The sequence below is a fragment of the Colletotrichum gloeosporioides genome, assembly GCF_011800055.1.
Source record: "Colletotrichum gloeosporioides strain Lc1 chromosome Unknown consensus_114, whole genome shotgun sequence".
In the NCBI taxonomy this organism is placed as follows: Eukaryota; Fungi; Ascomycota; class Sordariomycetes; order Glomerellales; family Glomerellaceae; genus Colletotrichum; species Colletotrichum gloeosporioides.
The window spans coordinates 89779-107837 of NW_025544759.1; the positions used below are offsets into that span (position 1 = coordinate 89779).

Here is an 18059-nt window from a genome sequence, read left to right on the forward strand (position 1 = left end):
TATTAACTATATTAACGCTAGTAAAAAGAGAAAGTTACTAGTGTTAGTAATACTAGCCTATTATAACGTTAATTAAGCTAGGTACGCCTTATATAATTAGCGATTATGTAAGGCACTGCCCTCTGTGATTAACGCCGCGATCGTAGCCGCTACCTCTAACGCAGTTAACCACATACATATCACCACTAACGCAGTCAATATAATACGATATTTACTGCCCACAGTGACCCTTACCAGCTAGCTAGTCCTGTGAGACCAACACTAAGGGACAGCGACACCGCCACAGTCAGGGCGGTTTGATCAGCGTGAGCTGAGAGCTACAAGATGATTGCCTAGGTGGTAGAGTCGGAAAATTACTCAGTGGGTAGGGCCTCGCTGATCAATGAGGTGCATCATCACCAAAGTCCCTCGCTATTGCGCTGCCTGCAGCTTGAATCTCAAATTTACTGAAGTGATCCAGCACGCACTGACTCATTCAGGCCCAGGTCGCAGTCTGGTTGAAAAAGAGAACGTCTACGTATTCGGAGGCAGCTGGGGCTTCCATCGATGAAGACGCAAATCTACGGTGCGGAGTTCTTGTCGTAAGAAGAGAAGAGGAGGTTTTGGCTTGCTCTACACAGAAGAGCTGGGATGCTTCTATCCTTCGTGTGGCCACGATGTTCGGCAACCCTTGTTTATGGCTGCCTTCTCAAGCAAAAAGCACAGACCACCCGGGAAACATTAATTGTGGAATGATGATATCACCACAAGATGAATAAATTCATCGCCGAACCTAAAACCTATCATCATCAGCACCATCAGACAACTTGAAAAGAGGCAACTTGGAAAGAGCCCCAAAAAGTCATCTGCCACCCAGAATTCTCATCATTATGAGTGCATTGTTGTCAAAAGCGTCACCTGGCTGTCTCCGTGCCGCAGCAAGACGATGCTCAGTCGCGTCAACAGCTCCTGTCGCGTCAGCCCACTTGTCCACCGCCGCGACAACTCACAAAAGCCAAAACACCCCTCCATCTGAATTATCTCAGCGACCGCAGGAAATGCGAGAAATAACGGTCAAGGGAAAGAAGACAATGGCAGAGTTGGATGAAGAGCTGCGACTGAAGCTTGAGGGCATGTCCGGTGAGGGTGGCGCTGCTGGAGTTGAGTATGAGAATGGAAAGGCGGAGGGCTTGAAGAGGGGAGTTAAGTCGAATATGTTCAGGGTCATTTGATTACGTCAGTAGGCTTCTTGAATGCTATCCTCTCTCATATCAACAATCGCATCATCATTCAGCTGTTTCTTGGACCCTGACGATGCCTCTGTTTCCATCGGCTTATCGGCTCTCATATCCACGGGGCGGCCGCCTCGGCGCTTCGATCGGGTTTTGGTGGAGCATGGCTTTGCTGGCCGATGATTGATCAGAAAAAGAAAGGTGATTTCAGTGGGCCGCCAGCAATTCAACACGAGAAGGATTGCATGCTGCCCCCACAGGACAACGGCAGCCTAGGCGCCCTGGCATCCAGCTGCTCGTATTTGGTCAAGCTGGTTTTAGAGCTCTTGGAAAAGCAGGGTAATTGCCGCGCTGTGCCACATCTGGATAGCGTAAACTGCCGTTACGAAGCTTGTGTAGCGCAACGGTCTGCTCTGCCAACAAACAATGGATGGAAGAATCGAATCGGCACGCAACGTTGACATTTATCGACTGTGACAAGCCTCTCGGGCATTAGCGAGATAGCCCTTTCGTACTTTCCCAAGCTAGCGAGGATGGAAATCCAACGCCAGCATACCTTATCCGAGGCGGCCAGTGATATGGTTCTGACCGGTACCTACCCCTGTTCAGCCCATCGACAGCTGCACGGAAAGGAGGCGGAAAGGAACCACCATACACCGCTAACACCACGCTAGGAACGGCCCTGGGGGCGAACATCTGCAAAATCGACGCCAGGTCAGATCTAAAATTTTGCAAGTATTTAAACAATCAAGTGCCAGGTGAACAACGATCAACAACTCGGTCTCAACGCCTCTTATCACCAAGACCTTCACAACCCTCTCGTTGATACCGGCCGATATCTCACCAAACACCATCAAAATGCAGCTCGTCACCCTCGCCGGCGCCTCTTTCGTGGCCCTCGCCTCGGCCCTGAACACCTCCTACCCTCCCATCAACCTAGGCTACTTCTCGTTCCCCCACGGGAACCTCTTTATTGCCTGGTCTCCTTTCACCCCCACCAAGACATCCGAAATCCAGCAGGTTTGCGACACCTCTGGTGCAATTCAGGGCACTGCCACCTGGACCTCCATACGTGCCTACAACACCTACGTTGTTGACCCTATCTGCCGCAACCCCTTCAACATCACCGACGACGCCACAAACACGACGTACTATAACCTTGAGTTGGCTTGTGAGAACGACGACATCGATCTGACCCTCGAACCAGAGGTCACGGCCGTTGTTGACGTGGCTACGAACAGGACCATCCAGACCTGTGTTCCTTCTGTGGTTGAGGGCGAGAACTACGCGAGCTGCTCGAGGGGTACTTACCAGGCCGTTCGCTTCAGCTTTGCTTGCTCCTCTTAAGAAATGAAGCGTGGAATTCGCCAAAAAAAAGCCCTGGGTGGACGACGAGACGCTGCGCAAGATTCTATCTCATGTAATGTGTATAGGAGACGTCGCTGTGTTGCGTCAAGATATAGGCACGATAATTATAATGAAATTAGAAGTCAAAAATGCTCCAAGTCCTGGTGTGACTCATTCACCAACTGGAAAGAAACATCTTACCCTTGGCACATAAAACTTCTCTTGTGTCTCTGCCTTTGAACAATTGATATGCTCATTCTCCTGAGGATCAGTGATGCATTCGAACTCAAGAACCTTGTCACATCTAAATCTTCCGGCAGACTTCATTTCGTACCCACTAATGTACTTGCATCCCTTCTTTCCGTAAATGTCCTGGCTGGCCTGAAAACTCGGGGGCAGTCCTGGGGGATCAGGAGACGTTCTCATGCCAGCGCCCATGCTTCCGACAGCCTCATCGTTGCAAATGTCGTGAATTGTTTTGTCGTCGAGGCTCGTAAGGCGGGGGACCATGACAAACTTCCCACCGGATGTGTTGGTCGTGATTACAGACGAGACGGCCCAGTCGAAGAATATGTAGACCGCCTCTGACGGTTGAGCTGGGGGCGGCGGCTGTGTGGTTGATGTCGGCTTGATGATGTTTGACTTGGAGCCGGACTTTGTATTCTCATTTTTAGACCTCGTCGATGGGACGAACGATGACGATGGGGTTGGGTCGATGGTGACCGTGATCATATCGTTGATTGTGACTACTTCATGCACAGTCTTGATGCCGGCCTTGAGCTTGAATGAGGACGGAGAACTTGTTGATCTCGGGCCCACAGAACTGGCCGAGGTAATATTTGTAGTGATACGCGAGCTTGAGCGAAGTGGCGCCGCCGAGACACGGGAGGAAAGCAGCGTTGTAATGGTACCATTGGTACATAGTTCATGCATTGGGCACAAGTGACCCCAAGGAAGAGGCAACTTCCGTTTCCGAATGGATATGGATTTGAAAGACTGTTCTTACGAGATTGACTTCGTGGCGTTGCGGGACATTATCCCAGTTCCTGGGCTTGACGTTGGTACTTTCAACGTCGTCGTGGAGGAGTCAGTGTCAAGCACATGACTCATCTAAGGTTCGAAAGGTCAACAAAGCCCAAGATAAAGTCAGAGCATGATCTTGACGAACAATTGTGGGCAGCTTTGGTATCTTCGAGACCATTTGCTGCTGACAGGAAGTGTAAGCATGCGTGCAAGTTTTGATGCTCTCATCGTCAGCTTGGTGTTGTCTATATGTCGGATTATGGTCGCTGGCATGTACGGATATAACTAAAAGGTGTTGAACCAACAGGAATGGCACAGTCCATAAGTGACTCGAGAAGGCGAAGATCAACATGACTAAAAGTGCCCGGTTATGACGTATGGGTTGAGATTAACATGAAGGGCGCTGGGTTCTCGAGAAGATGCGTCACAGAGTTCTTGGGTGAGAACTGGTGATGGCTCAGAGTTAACATTGGCATATGCTTCAAAAGATTTGATCGCGCATGCGTATCAATGCGAAGCTTATGAATGGTTCCATGCCGGATCCGCGTACGTAGGGGCAATTCAAAGAGATGCAATATATCGCACTTCAATAGCGAAGGCCGGAATCGCATTCGATCTCCACACCAGGGAGTCAGGTTCCTGTGGTTGTGTTAGCAATGCAAATGAGATAAAGGTTATAAGAGGCCGCCCGGACCTGCTGTTACTTCCAGTCATCGGTTGGACATATCTTCTCTCGGCTTCAGAAATGGTTGAAAGTATTGTTCGATTTACAGCACCATCCCTTCGCATGAAAACGGCGATCATATGCTGCTTCTTAATGTCCCTGCAGGCATCCCAGCATCCACAATGAACAGCATGTGTGGCAGAAGAGCCCCTGTGTAGCCACACTTGACAATATCGAGCACCCTACGCAAGGGGAAATCCTCTGAGGCCTCTTAGTTAGCTTGCAGCAATTTCAACGGTAGAGCCTTTTCCGGCGGGCGCATACTCCGGCACCATCATCAGCTTTCACAGCCTTCGTGTCCCGGATGTCTGTCGCAGAAAGAAAAGTTGATGAGCGCAACTTAGGGCAGTGAGGTCTATCGGACATAGGCAATGGCACAGAGAGGCTCTTGACAGAGCAGACCATTAACATAGAAATAGTTTTGGAGATATTACCGACTTGCCTGTATCGTATTCTGTTCATATCCTCTATTCGGCGTTGAAGCGACCCCTACTCCCACTATCCTCATAGAATACATGCCCGGTAGATTTTGGACTGACTAGAGAAGTATTTTCGCCGAGTCCATTGAATAATTATGCGTGGACTCAACGGCTTCCGTTCTGTATCTCCTGTATAATTCGCACTTGGTAAACGACTGCCTGCATGTGTTGGCCTCTGTCAGCCTAACCTCATCGTGTACCACGACTTGTCGCCTCTTATTCATTACTTCATCCGGGTACGAAAGTATATTCACACGAGTCTTTCACAACCAGCCTCATGCACTCTAAATGCAAAACCGGAAAGATTTGCCAGGCACTGCCTGTACATGTTACCCGGCTCCCATCTGTTTGCGAAGTAGTGGTGCATCTTCTGCCATTCAAGACTACGTGAAATGACTCCAAGTTGCTCTACTCAATTTGCCGTCGTGCCATTGCCCCCGGAATCCACCCAGCGTAGCCGTCATCCCATTCCGGAGGCCGATATGATAATCCCTCGATTCCCACTCTGGATCCCATCAGTTCACTATCCGCCACGTCTCAGGTCAGCCAAAAACTAGCAGAAGTGACGCTCCGCGCGCCAACTATGTTAGGGGCCGGGCGGCTCGCCCCCGCAGAGGCGTCGGCAATTACAGCCTACAACGCAAACGTTAGCTCTCTCCCGAAGCTAACTCAACGTCTGCGTGTTTTAAAGCGGGAAGTGAGACAAAAGCTGAGCTCTAGATCACCATAGCCCATACCCTAGATGGCACCACTCACCATGCCTGCCGATTAAAATATTCTACCGCAAACATACCCAGTAAGTCTCCGATAAATGCAGGCTCAGCTGATGGCTCAAGCGGTAAATACTCAGATTGAGCTAGGCCGGGCGATCAGCTCAGTCATGCTGCGCATAGAACGCAGGCATTCAGCCAGCCTTTTTCGTCAAAAAAAAGCCACAGCTATCCACCATTCGTTTTGATTTGCGGATCAACCGCCAAGCCAGCGTATGGAGATGACTTGCACCAGACTTGAGAGTCTCATCACATCAATCATCGACTGAAGCTGAATATGTTCAGCTCGCCACGAGGAATGCCAGTTCCATCACAAATCGTAAACCAACACCGACTTGGAAATCATGCCACTCTTACGACACCCACATTACCATCAGGAATCTTGTACTGCTAGGCGATGGCGAGGATAACCACAACCGAACAACGGAGGGTCGGCTTCACGAGCCCAAGTGAGTGAGCAGTATCAATTGCAAGTAGTGCTCGATATATAAGAGGGCGTTCACCCGTCTCGTCTGATCTGAGGCTTGCATACCTGCTATTGACCACTCAGCTCACGGTCAGAAACAGGATCTATATCTCATCAACTACTTCAATTCTTTGCAGAAATCAAACATACACTAGCATGTCTCCACACGAGGATAATCCCCAAGCAGCCAGTGCCAAGGCTTCCCTTCAGAGCAACGACTCCTACAAGTACCAATGGGCGAGGCATGTGGCGCGTCGCAAGCTGGAAAAGGATAGGGAAGATGCCACTATCAAGTTCCAAGGCCTCATCGACAATGCCCGTGCTCCGCAATTCTTGGGCGAGGCCCCGACAACCGTCACCGGTCTTTACGATCAGTTCACGCACAATGGTCAGGCAGTAAGCATGATACCTCCTCAGCACGGTCATTTCAAGTTGGGCATCGTCGGTGCTGGCGCGGCAGGGCTGTTCACTGGCCTCGTTCTTGATTGGATCAACGAGACCATCCAGAAGCACGTGGGCTTCGGGAAGCTCAAGATCGACTATGAGATTCTGGAAGCAGCTGGTGAGGACCGATTTGGGGGCCGATTGTACACGCATCGTTTCAGCAAGGACGGCACCCATGACTATTACGATGTTGGCGCCATGCGCTTCCCTGCCAACGATGTCATGGATAGGTGAGTATCCATTTCCCCTTACGTCCTTGTGATAGCTTCTCGTTGTCTTCAACCAGACTAATTTAGGCCTTCTGAATCAGGACCTTCCGTCTTTTCAAGTTCCTTGACATCAAGCATGGCAAGCTTGGGGAACGCACGAGCCCCACGGATTGGCCCGTTCTCATCCCTTATTATCTTCGGGATGACAAAGACGTCTGTCCGTCTTACTTCAACAATGAGAAGAAGGTCGGAAGGGTCTGGGAAAAAGACGAGGTTGACCCATACAAGCTCAACCATGGAATTTCCAAGGACCAGCAGATCCCCCCGGAGTAAGTTTCATCAGCGATCCCTGGGAGCGTGACTGTGATAATCCAGCTAATTTCGACTTCAGACTTCTGAAAGAAGACCCAAGCAAGATATTCCAGAAGGCAATTCAGGGCTTCCTCGACACAGTCAAGGAAAAGTTCCATCCAAAAAACGCAGATGGTGGGGAACGACCACGGAACGAGAAGGAGGACAAGGAGCTTTGGAGTCTTCTCATGAAAGCGGACCAGATGAGTGTTCGGCAATTTCTACTCTCGTAAGCCTTTTCACTCAAGACACAAAATAGCCAGACGCTTTACTGACAGTAGGCAGTGACCATAACCCTGATGGCATACCTCGTGGACCTAAGCACAGCTACAACACCATTCAATGGCTCGAGACAGCCACATAGTAAGATCCAAGACAGTTCACCTCCTCCGCACGTCTCTGACTAAATTCTTCAGTGGCACCGGCTGGTATGACCAAAGCTTGACTGAAGCTGTCTTGGAAACTTTAGACTTCGACGTACCTGCGACTGATCCTGCTAACACCAACGATTACTGGTGGTGTATGGACGGAGGTGCTCAGAAGATTGCTGAGACAATGCGCAAGAGGCTGAAGGATCTGTCGGTCATCAAGTACAATACCCAGGTCGTCGGTATGGACGCAAATGTTGAGCTCAACGAGCGTGTCCGAAAGGAAATGCAGCTGAACATCAAGGACACTACTAACGACGAGACGTTGGAACCCAAGAGGTACTTCACCGTGTTCAACTCCGCCACCCTAGGTGCCACAAACCGAATGGATCTCTCGAACGCCGGCCTTCTCTGGGATACAAAACAAGCCATCCGCTGCCTCAACTATGGGGCCTCCACCAAAGTTGGCATCAAGTTCAAGACCGCATGGTGGCGCAAAGAGCCCTTCAACATTGACCAAGGCGGATTGGCTCGCACGGATCTTCCTCTACAAGTTTGTGTCTACCCATCATACAACATCGATAATGACTTGGACCCCATCGACAAGCCTGCAGTACTTCTGGTTTCCTACACCTGGGGTCAGACGGCCCAACGTCTTGCCACTCTCATGGCCTCGAAATCACAAAAGAGTAACGAAGAGATCTTGAAAGAAGAGGCCGAGCTGAAGGACGTCCTTCTACGCGATCTTGCCTACCTCCACGCCGATAACCCGAGCAGCAAGAAGAGTTTCAGGAAGGCCCTTGACCTCATCAAGGGAGAGTATGTCGAGCATCACGCCTACGACTGGTATCACGACCCGCACATGGCAGGCGCTTTTGCGTATTTTGGTCCATGCCAATTTAGCAAGCTTTACCCAGCTATCACCAAACCCAACGCCTCTGGGCAGCTATTCTTCGTCGGAGAAGCAGCGTCTGCTCACCATGCCTGGGTTGTAGGAGCCTTGGAGAGTGTCATCCGAGCTTTGTGGCTCATGTTCAACGTCTTGCATCAGAGCAGCATAACAGACCCACAACTACCCGGCGGCGAAGGGTATGCGCCCTACTGGTGGGCTATGCAACTCCTGAAGTCTGGTTTTTTGGACGATGGAGACGTTCATATTCCTCCGAGTATCGATGCTTTGCCCTTCTACCCTCTCCCGGCTGAGATGCCAGAGGCTTTAGACGGGGACATCGCAGGCCCACAAGCCCCTAAAGATGGCGGAAGCGGTCCGGGACATGATCTTCTGGACCACCCACAGAAGGAGACCCAAGACAACGAGCTTATGTGGGGAGCTGCTTATGTCGCATTGGCCTTGGTTGAGTTCGCCTTGGATAACTGGTTCATTCCCGAGGCGGACGACGGTGACCCGAAACCCCAGTGATGACAGAGGACAGATCGGGCGAATTTGAAGGGCCTTTTCAGATCGACTCTGCGTTTCCAACGGCCTTAGTTTAGTACTTTGCTGGGAAGACTGGTTACTACCTGGCTTGAATTCAACTTTTGGACCCATAATGTTGTTCTGAGGTACCCAAGGTATCGGGTCCAAAATTGCCTACCTAGTGGAAGACTGCAATGTCTGCATTATACAGTCGCTGAAGTCTAAGTGAAGCTGTGTCAACGATCTATTCTCTACGGACCGGAGTCTTCATCACTTGCCGAAATCCCGCGCGCGGTGCAGAAGTTTGTTCCGACCACCGTAAATCCGCTGCGCGACCGTTTTCCAATCATCTGTTGATCTTCGGACCACATGTGAACCTCGGCCGATCCCGCATCCGACGCAGGCCATGCCATTGACCACCTCCGCACGTTCGAACATTCGGCATTCTCAAGCACTAATAAAACTCAAGTTTTCTCATACTCATTCCGTTCCTAGATTTCATACCACGGCACGAGATCACGTATTTATTTAATTCATCATTTAACCATGGACTCTGGGCAATTACGCCAACGAACAGCATCGCGCTTGTCAGCGATATCGGGTCAACTATCAGCACCATCATCACCAACGGACGCTCAGACAGGGAACATTATGCAAAACCCAGACGCCAATGGATACCCCGAAAAGGTGCCAATCACATACTACCCTCTCAACACCCAGAAAGCCTACCGCCATAATGAGAACAGGATGAAGGACAAGCTCTACGCCAAGTACTGCCATCGAGAGCTCTACCTCTACGCCGACATTCCGCAGTACATCCGCGAGCAAATGCCCGCTGAAGGCGTTCTCCCCATCGGCGACTCTCCTCGACTCTTGGAGCCCGGCTACCACAAACACGAGAACGGCTGGCGGATGCTCCCAGACGGCACCGCGTACGTCACGTCTCGCACCCGCTTCCCAGGATCGACAGGAGACATGGTGCGCTGGTGGTTCTGGTGGCACAGCGTCGAGCCCGAGCGCTACGCCCTCTGGTTCCCCTACGACCACCTGAGCGCTCGCTCGACTTACGCGGACCGCCTGCACCGCACTGACCTATCCCACACGCAAAAGTGGCTCGGGTCCACGCACCGTGTAACGGAGTTCATCGGGTCTCAGAAGATGACCGTCCACATCCACTTCGTGGACCCGGCGCAGTACGGCCTGCCGTGGGATAAGCTCAAGGCCGCGGGCTATGAGGCGGCTGTGTGTGCGGAGCTGCGGGACGGGTTGCTGCCGAACCTTAAGATTGGTGACTTCTTGCACCTCTGGCGTAAGACGGAGGATGGGCTTGAGCTGCGAAGCCGGTACTGGCTTGGTGGGGGAGTTCACTACAAGGTTATGGGGATGAAGGTCGGCATTGACTATTTGGCGGGAGCTCTCGGTTTCAAGAAGCGCATGGCTGGAGAGAATATTGCCTATGAGCATTTTATTCACGACCAGACCGAGTTTACCAACTTGGCCTCATTTTTGCCAGATTTGTATGGGGACTACATGGCGGGGAGATTGGGCAAATAGCCAAGGTCTTAATATTGCTCACTATTTAGCCTGGATCGTTGTCGATTAATGGGTCACGTCGCTTTCAGATGGAGAACGGCTGGGGCTGAGCTCAATGGATCCTTCAGTGCAACGCAAATCTAAATACTCTCGTCAAGTTAATCAACTGAGTAAACGAGTCACCCTACTATTGTTTACTTGAAAATTCCTATGAACCTTATCTACTGCTACTGACCAACTAGACGCAATCTATTTTTCATTACACTTTCCTTCGCATCGTGAATACTCCCCCATGAGGTTTCCACTCCATAGATGTTACCCGGGCTGGTAGGCTGGCTAGCAACAATACTCTTAGCGCCTTTGCGATAAAATGCGAGAGAACATGGCCAAAGTGAAGAGTGTAGGTATGCGCGAGAAGAAGAAATCCACAACAAGAGAAGTTACCAGCTGTGATGTCTCATCCTGTCCTCTTTTCTCGACCACCCTCGCAAGTCGCCATGTCCATATTGTTATGGTTGTGATCAGGTTGGCCCATAGCCAGGGGCCACCCTACTCCGTACGTCAGCGACCTCTTCATGGAGGGTGTTGCAAATGCTTTGGTGACTTACCACAACATAGTATGGCGCTAACACCAGAAATCCGACGAGAAAGAGGAGGATCTTCAAGACGTCCAGTATCACAGCATCCTGGGCTATCCCGAAACTCTGGAGTTGTTCCGACCATGGGAGACCAGAAGTACCGTATTGCTTGACAATTGAAACAGAAATTTGTATGGAAGTCAACCCAAAAGCCATTATCCAACCGAAGAAATTGCAAATTCGTGGGAGGATGTACCACAGGCCGTGGCCCTCAACTCGTTGACTGGGCTGACCCCAAAAGAGCACATCGAACTCGGATAGAATGAAGACAATTCCAATTTGAGTAAGGCAGAGAAAGAACCCATCAACAGAAGCAAGCGCCGCGTAGGTTCCTTCGCTCCATTTCACAGTCACGTTCGGTCGTTGGCTCATCCACATTATGAACGACGCTCTAGCGATGGAGATGAGAATGTCACTGTCGATTCGTCAATGACTCTCCATTAATAGACGCAAAATGATCAGTCTCTAAATGCGTCCTCCAAAACTTCCCTGGACTTACGTTACATAGAGCCTTTCGAGTACCCAAAGCCATGACTTGGACCTCGCCGCCTCCGTCTTGCGCAACCCGCCCGCTTTGGCTTTCCAGTTGCGTTTCTGCGATGTGCTGAATAGTTTGACACCACAGGCTATCAGAATCATGACACTCAAAGCAATTGTCGTGCCCTGAAGCCTGCGATGTTGCGGCCAAAGCGGCGGATGCTGGACGACGAACTCTGATGCCCCGTGGGGAAGAGCAGGGGTGTTGGTCATCCCATGTTCGTAGGATATACCGAGTGGCGAAAGAATTCCCTCCATTTTGAGAAACAATCTCAATGCTCACAGGAAGCGCGTCGAGACAACGGGACAGAATCACCGAGAAATAAGGGAAACGCACTCTCAGGAATGTGTCTTGCTCTTCAAGGACAATTCGTTCACTCTATTCTTTCGTGTCGGCGCCTTGGCAGGAAGCAGCTAAGCTGACGTCACGATACAGCAGCAGTAACTGCGTCCATTGGGGAGAGGAAGATATCAGACCTAGTGATGCAGCATACCAATAAGCGAAGTTACCTGCATTTGCTAGCTCCCTAGGTAACACTGCCTGTTTGCCTGTTTCCCCGCGATCCTTGCTGTCATGTAGGTAGCGCCAAGACGCGACTGCTAGGTCGGCGCGCTTGTCTAGGCATCATCGCTCGGCAGCAACTAATGACTTCAAAGGCACACTTTGAAGCAGGATGGGTACGTCATGTAGGAATTGAGCGCGAACCCCTCGGCATGCCGTGATAACCGCATCTCGTCGCGCCAACCCAACATCGTTGGACCAAGAGAGCAAAACATGACATTGAAAGCAAGTCGATACATATGGCTTGATATGGAAGCGATCAGCACAAGGCTCCCAGCTCTACCAAAAGGAATGTGACAACGCCCGCCTGAAACAAGGGACTGAGCCAAGAGCCATCGTGACTGAACTTCGTCTGGAGTTTACCTCAGTGAAATAGAGACGTCGTCAGCATCCAGCCTCCAAGTAAACCTCATTGCCTTTTCAACAATCGCGATTCAGGCCAAAGGCGTCGTACTCAACGTGACATCCCCACGAGCTCGGACACGCCAGGCGTTCATCGTATGTTTCCCCCTTCGCAAAGGGCCGTTCCAAAATAACCGTCGATCCATCGCTCCCGTCTCAACTATTATGGCCTCGGGGGATATATAGAGTCCACTGGGGTTACATCGTGACCGTCAAAGTGTTTAATTCTAATTGCATCCACGGCCGCTCGGCACCAGATGCCATCCAAAGACGAGCACGCCAGTCATCCCATGGTGGAGAAGCGATTGCGTCTGCCCCTGGCGACCCCCACATGCCGGCAGCCCAGCACCACTCTTCCGCGATGTTTCGACACTCCCTTCCCGGGGTAAACCCCCATCAAATCGAGATGAAACAATGCTTCACAGCGGAAAATTTACCCCTAGAACCCTGACGATCGTCAGAAACTCCCCCACTGTCAACGACAGCAACGCGTACGCCAAGAAACAAGTCTAGGCGAGATGAGATTTTGGGAGAGTTCGCAATCCAAAAATTGCATCAATTGTGTTCTACGCATGCTTCGAGAAGAATAAATAAGGTAGAAGTCAAGCTCAAACTATCGATTTAGCTTCTGTAGCCTCAGCCGCCAGCGGTCCACTTTGTTCTCTTCAATACCACTTTCGACATTTTCATCTCTCTTCTCCATCAATCATGGTTTCTCAATCTCTTGCGCTGCTGCTGTCCGGCTTCGCGCCCTGCATCTCAGCACTCAGCCATCAGCTTCTAGTTGGGACGTTCGGAACACCATACATCTACACTCTTACCTTCGAAGATGCTGCCAAGACACTGGTTCTCAGTGCGAACACCTCAGTAAACACCAGCAGCTCATGGATTGCTTTGAGCGTAAGTGACCCTCCCTTGGACCCAGCATCACTTATTCGAAGATGATCGCTGACATCATGCAGTACGACAAGCAAAACCTGTATGGCAACTCTTTCGAAGACAGCGGCAACAGCCAATATGTCAGCTATGCTATTGAAGACGACCTCTCAATTGGCGCGGGAACGATCATCACGGCCGGAGGAGACTGTACCGAGCGTTCCATCTTCGTGACTCCTTCAACCGTCTCTCCATATGCAGTCTACGGAACGCCGTTCGGCGCGTGTGGAACAGTGATGTCAGTGACAGATGGAGTTCTCACGGAGTCAATTCAAGAGTACAACTACTCGACGTCTTCTGGAGTTCACGGCCTCGCCTTCAACCCCGCTGGAACCATGATATACTCTTTCGATGACACCGGCAACGCCATCTGGGTTCACTCAATTGACAACTCCACTGGAGAGCTTACGTACGTTGCGGATGTGGCTGCTCCAGTAGAAGGAGCCGATCCAAGGCACGGCGCCGTTCATCCGGCGGGCGGCTACCTTTATGCTGTGCATGAAGGAACCAACGAAGTTGGAGTTTACTCCATCGATCAGGCGACTGGTATTCCCAGCTATGCCAATGCTTCATTTTCTCTCATCCCAGAAGGTAAAACTTCTATGCCCACATCTCCGGATCTCAAATCACTGACAGCATGCAGGTGCCAACAGCTCCGATTACTGGTCGGATGAGGTCGCGATTGCCTACGGATCCAAGTTCCTGTGGGCCACATCGCGAGCCCGTGACGCCAACAATACTGGCTACATCTCAATCATGTCGTTGAACGACGATGGCTCTGTGGAGAAGCAGAACTTCCTGACGCCCACAACCACCAGTGGAGGGTCAGCGAACGCTATCACCGCGAATAGCTTCAGTGACATGTACGTTGCATTAACTGATAGCTCTACGGGCTTTGTTGAGATTTGGGAGATGGGCGACGGTGGCGCATCCGCAAGTGCTGTTGCTCATCTTGACTTAAACGATGGAGGGTGCTGCGGAAATGCGGTTTGGTTGAATTAGAATGGAGAACCGAGATATCATGTGTGTGAAAGTTTGTATTAGAATTCATCTTATTTCCGTTTTTCAGTCTACTTCAGTCTGCGTAACGTTGATGTTGGCACGAAGGCAGTCATGCGCATGCGAGCATCCAATGAGTGGTTTAGTACATTCCGCTGGAGGTCTTGTCTTCATTCCAAATGTTCTTGTGACCTTGACCTTGAAAGCATCATCCCGTCTATCTTTACTTAATGAAGGTTCTTGGAGTTGGCGCCCCAAGACATTGGGGCTTGCCCTAGGCTTGCCGGGAAGGTCTGCTGCACTACCTTCTATCAACATCATGTACATCGCAATCCAAAAAAGCAACTGCCTTTCCACAGTCACGAATACGATGTCAATAGTCTCCACAATCATCCCGGCTGCCTGTTATGTTATCTCGTATCGGCTCAAGTTGACACTTCATTCGCGGAACGATAGTCGATATAATAAACTAGCTGTGTTGGTGTGACTCGTGATCCTGGGCGGCATGGCTACTTGATTGGTGGGGCTGGTCTATAAAGAAGGAAATATAGGAATTCATGATACTTGATGGACGGGATATTTAAACCGGCTGGGCGATTGGGAATAATATCCTTCCGTAGCCAAATGCAGAAAGCTTTTCGGTCTTTGCCAAGACTTTGTTCGGAGAATTCCACGACTAAGACGAGAAGAGGCATTGGGGATGGGGTTGCACCAATTGACATCGTAACATTAGCTTAGAGCCAAGCCTTGGCTTCTGGGGTATTATGCGTACCAATGAGAATTGTCGAGGATAGTCTCGAGTTCGATTGGGATAAGTCGTTCGAAAAGATAGATACTTGTTGAAACAGCTCCCCGTCCCACTATATAATCTGAGCTAACGAGAACGGCGATGAAACCCAACTAGTATTACCAGCTAGGTTAACTCGCAATTTATCAAGTCTCGTCATTTCAACAGCAATGTTCAGCAAACCCATCTTCGCAGCCGTAGCTGTTCTTGCAGCCCTGCCCACCGCCCTCGGGTGCTTGGGCTACGAAGGAGGTCTCCCGACTCCTACCTCAACGAAGAAGATATCTGCTCCAATCTATGTTCGGGCCGGTCAAGTCTTTGATGGAGGCTGGGCCAAGTACGACAGAAGCCCCACATCTTGCAATGGGCAGCAAGAGGGAGGTTTGTGGGCACCTACTTATGTACTCACTCAGATTACCTCCTATACTAACTGGCGACCACTGCGTAGGCGAGAAGGACACTGCATTTGTTCTCGAGAAGGGTGCCACACTCCGAAATGTAATCATCGGCAAGACCGCCGGCGAAGGCGTATACTGCCTCGGAGGTGGTTGCAACATCGAGTTCGTGTGGTTCGAGGATGTTTGTGAGGACGCTATCTCGATCGTAAGCGACTCATGATAGTTGAGGACGATCACGGGCTAACTGGATATCAGAAAGAAGACAAGGCTGGTGACGTGACATGGATCGTTGGTGGAGGTGCTTACCACGCTTCCGACAAGATCATCCAGCACAACGGATGCGGAAAGGTCAACGTGAGTATATCCTCTCATTCTGCATGTCGTCATAGTTGACACTTGGACTAGATCATCAACTTCTATGCTGAAGACTATGGAAAGGTCTACCGATCTTGCGGAACTGTGAGTTTTTCCTACTAACTGCATTTTAACCATCTTACATAAGATTTTTCTGACATGGTGATAACCAAAACCTTGCTGACAACTTGTCATTGCAGTGCCAGAAGTGTGCGCGCGAAGTCTACGTCGAGGGAGTCACCGCCCGTAAGGGAGGCGAAGTCGTTGGGATCACCAAGTCCAACGGCGACAAGGCCACTCTCAAGAACGTCTGCACTGACGCAAAGACGCCCTGCCAGAACTACAGCGGTCCCGGAGTCAAGGACGGCGCCTGCTAGAATGCCTCCAAGCATTGCACATCATCAAGTACGCCCTATGACAATATTAAGAGACGACACAACTGGGCACCTTTTAGCACTGAATGGTCTTTGACGTTGGAAAGCTCGCAATCACATGTACATACTTCGTCGCACATAGGTTTAGTCTTCTTCGATGGACAAATTAATCACCGGAGCTTTTTGCATGATATTAATCTTCTGCTTCCTCTCCCTAGGGCACCGCCCCGTGACTATCTACGTGTAGTGATTCTATTTCGATGCGGTAAGAGTGCCATTAGTGCAAGGAATGCCAAGGGTCTTGTCGTTCTCCAGCCCAACACACTCCATTTCGCCTGCACTGCCATCCTGCAGGGTTGTTAGTTGATGATGAAGAGTGTGGGCTCCAGTTACTTACAGCAGCAACGAGGGTAATGTCTGAGAAATGAAAGTCCTGGCAGTGGGCGGCATCCTTGCAGATGATGTACATGGACTTCTTGGTGGTTTCCTCTGAAGACGAGTTAGTGCTTGAAATTCGGAACAAGCCGAGGGACGCTGGTTGAAACTTACCAAGAGTCGAGCTCCAGCACGGGCTACCCACGCAGCTGCCGTCCTTCAGGCTGCTGCTAGTGTGGGCAGTGATGCTTTCCCATCGGAAGTTCTTAGCGTAGGCGGCGAGAGAAGCGTCCTTTCCAGCAGCGCCCTTCTCCTGGTCAACGTAGTCCTCGATGAAGTGAATGGGGTAGCTGGTATTGATGATGGTCATGTTGCGCCAGATGACGTCGGAGATGTTGCAGGTGGTGCCGACTGAGCCCTTGAAGCGCGCTCCAAGCAGTGAATCGTGGATCTCGGCGTTTTCGAAGAGGTACTGGCTCCCGCTTCCCGAAGCACAAGAAACGGAAATGCCGTGGGTTCCATAGGCCTTGATATTGCGCATGGTGACATTGACAGCCGGCGGGGAGACGTTGATGATGTCGTCGCCGTTCCAGCTGGTCCATCCGTCGATGACAACGTCAGAAGCGCTAACATCAATACCATCGGTGTTGAACGGGAATCCGTTAGTGGATCGGGCGTCGAGCAAGGTGTCCGTCATGTAAACATCTTGTCCACCCATGGAGAAAACCCAGGCGACGGGGTTGATAACCTTGATGCCGCGGAGACGAAGTCCAGTGACACCGAATGAGAAGAAGTGAGGGCGGCCATTGTCGCTGCTGTCATTCTTGTTGGACCACCACTTGTCACCATGGCCGTTGAAGTAGCCACCGCCGGGGGCGCCAGTGATGGTGACACCCTTGCTGTTCGCAATGGTGATCCAGTGACCGGGGTACGCTGTTCTGTTACCAACGACCGCTGAAACCACAGCGGGGTCGTCTGAGAGAGTGAGGTTGCCCTCGACCGAGAACTCAACGTTTGTCAGACCGGAGAACTTCAAAGGAGTGAGCAGAGTGTATTCGGTGCCGGCGCTGAAAACCACACGTGAGTTGCTGCCGCAAGACTTCACGGTGGAGGTGATGGTGGGAGAGGCGTCGCCGGTGGTCTTCGGCACGACACAGGTCTTGAATTGGTCCTTGCCCAAAGTTTCCGGCAGCCAGTAGCCAGAGGCCACGGAGGCGAGGAACGAGAGTTGCAACAAGGTATTTTGCATTGCGGTAGTGACTGTAAGAAACGGGAAACCCAATAATCTTGGCTGTCGAGATGAACGAGCTTTCTTGGCGTTCTCCTCCAAGCTTTTATGTTCCGATCGTTCGGGC

At 50.9% G+C, this 18059-nt stretch overlaps 8 protein-coding genes across 8 annotated transcripts; 6 read left to right on the plus strand and 2 right to left on the minus strand.

Moving 5' to 3' along the window:
* Positions 1 to 869: 869 nt before the first annotated feature.
* Positions 870 to 1211, plus strand: GCG54_00014371 (uncharacterized protein; the record flags this gene model as incomplete). The annotated part of the gene is made up of 1 exon (XM_045414209.1): positions 870 to 1211. The coding sequence occupies one exon, from the start codon at positions 870 to 872 to the stop codon at positions 1209 to 1211; it is 342 nt and encodes a 113-aa protein (XP_045256675.1).
* An 858-nt stretch (positions 1212 to 2069) lies between these two features.
* GCG54_00014372 (uncharacterized protein) lies at positions 2070 to 2558 on the plus strand (the record flags this gene model as incomplete). The annotated part of the gene is made up of 1 exon (XM_045414210.1): positions 2070 to 2558. The coding sequence occupies one exon, from the start codon at positions 2070 to 2072 to the stop codon at positions 2556 to 2558; it is 489 nt and encodes a 162-aa protein (XP_045256676.1).
* Positions 2559 to 2701: 143 nt separating this feature from the next.
* GCG54_00014373 (uncharacterized protein) lies at positions 2702 to 3480 on the minus strand (the record flags this gene model as incomplete). The annotated part of the gene is given in 3 exon segments (XM_045414211.1): positions 2702 to 2719; positions 2760 to 3338; positions 3352 to 3480. The coding sequence occupies 3 exon segments, from the start codon at positions 3478 to 3480 to the stop codon at positions 2702 to 2704; spliced, it is 726 nt and encodes a 241-aa protein (XP_045256677.1).
* Positions 3481 to 6176: 2696 nt separating this feature from the next.
* Positions 6177 to 8812, plus strand: GCG54_00014374 (putative bifunctional amine oxidase; the record flags this gene model as incomplete). The annotated part of the gene is made up of 5 exons (XM_045414212.1): positions 6177 to 6694; positions 6775 to 7002; positions 7065 to 7253; positions 7310 to 7387; positions 7441 to 8812. The coding sequence occupies 5 exons, from the start codon at positions 6177 to 6179 to the stop codon at positions 8810 to 8812; spliced, it is 2385 nt and encodes a 794-aa protein (XP_045256678.1).
* Positions 8813 to 9355: 543 nt separating this feature from the next.
* Positions 9356 to 10363, plus strand: GCG54_00014375 (Phloretin hydrolase; the record flags this gene model as incomplete). Its single annotated transcript, XM_045414213.1, has 1 exon — positions 9356 to 10363. The coding sequence occupies one exon, from the start codon at positions 9356 to 9358 to the stop codon at positions 10361 to 10363; it is 1008 nt and encodes a 335-aa protein (XP_045256679.1).
* Positions 10364 to 13189: 2826 nt separating this feature from the next.
* On the plus strand, positions 13190 to 14419 carry GCG54_00014376 (Muconate cycloisomerase 1; the record flags this gene model as incomplete). The annotated part of the gene is made up of 3 exons (XM_045414214.1): positions 13190 to 13381; positions 13444 to 14008; positions 14061 to 14419. The coding sequence occupies 3 exons, from the start codon at positions 13190 to 13192 to the stop codon at positions 14417 to 14419; spliced, it is 1116 nt and encodes a 371-aa protein (XP_045256680.1).
* Positions 14420 to 15373: 954 nt separating this feature from the next.
* Positions 15374 to 16332, plus strand: GCG54_00014377 (putative pectate lyase F; the record flags this gene model as incomplete). Its single annotated transcript, XM_045414215.1, has 5 exons — positions 15374 to 15584; positions 15652 to 15806; positions 15857 to 15955; positions 16007 to 16060; positions 16156 to 16332. The coding sequence occupies 5 exons, from the start codon at positions 15374 to 15376 to the stop codon at positions 16330 to 16332; spliced, it is 696 nt and encodes a 231-aa protein (XP_045256681.1).
* Positions 16333 to 16581: 249 nt separating this feature from the next.
* On the minus strand, positions 16582 to 17953 carry GCG54_00014378 (putative exopolygalacturonase C; the record flags this gene model as incomplete). The annotated part of the gene is made up of 3 exons (XM_045414216.1): positions 16582 to 16677; positions 16727 to 16818; positions 16879 to 17953. 3 exons carry the CDS (start codon positions 17951 to 17953, stop codon positions 16582 to 16584), a joined length of 1263 nt encoding a protein of 420 aa, XP_045256682.1.
* Positions 17954 to 18059: the final 106 nt, after the last annotated feature.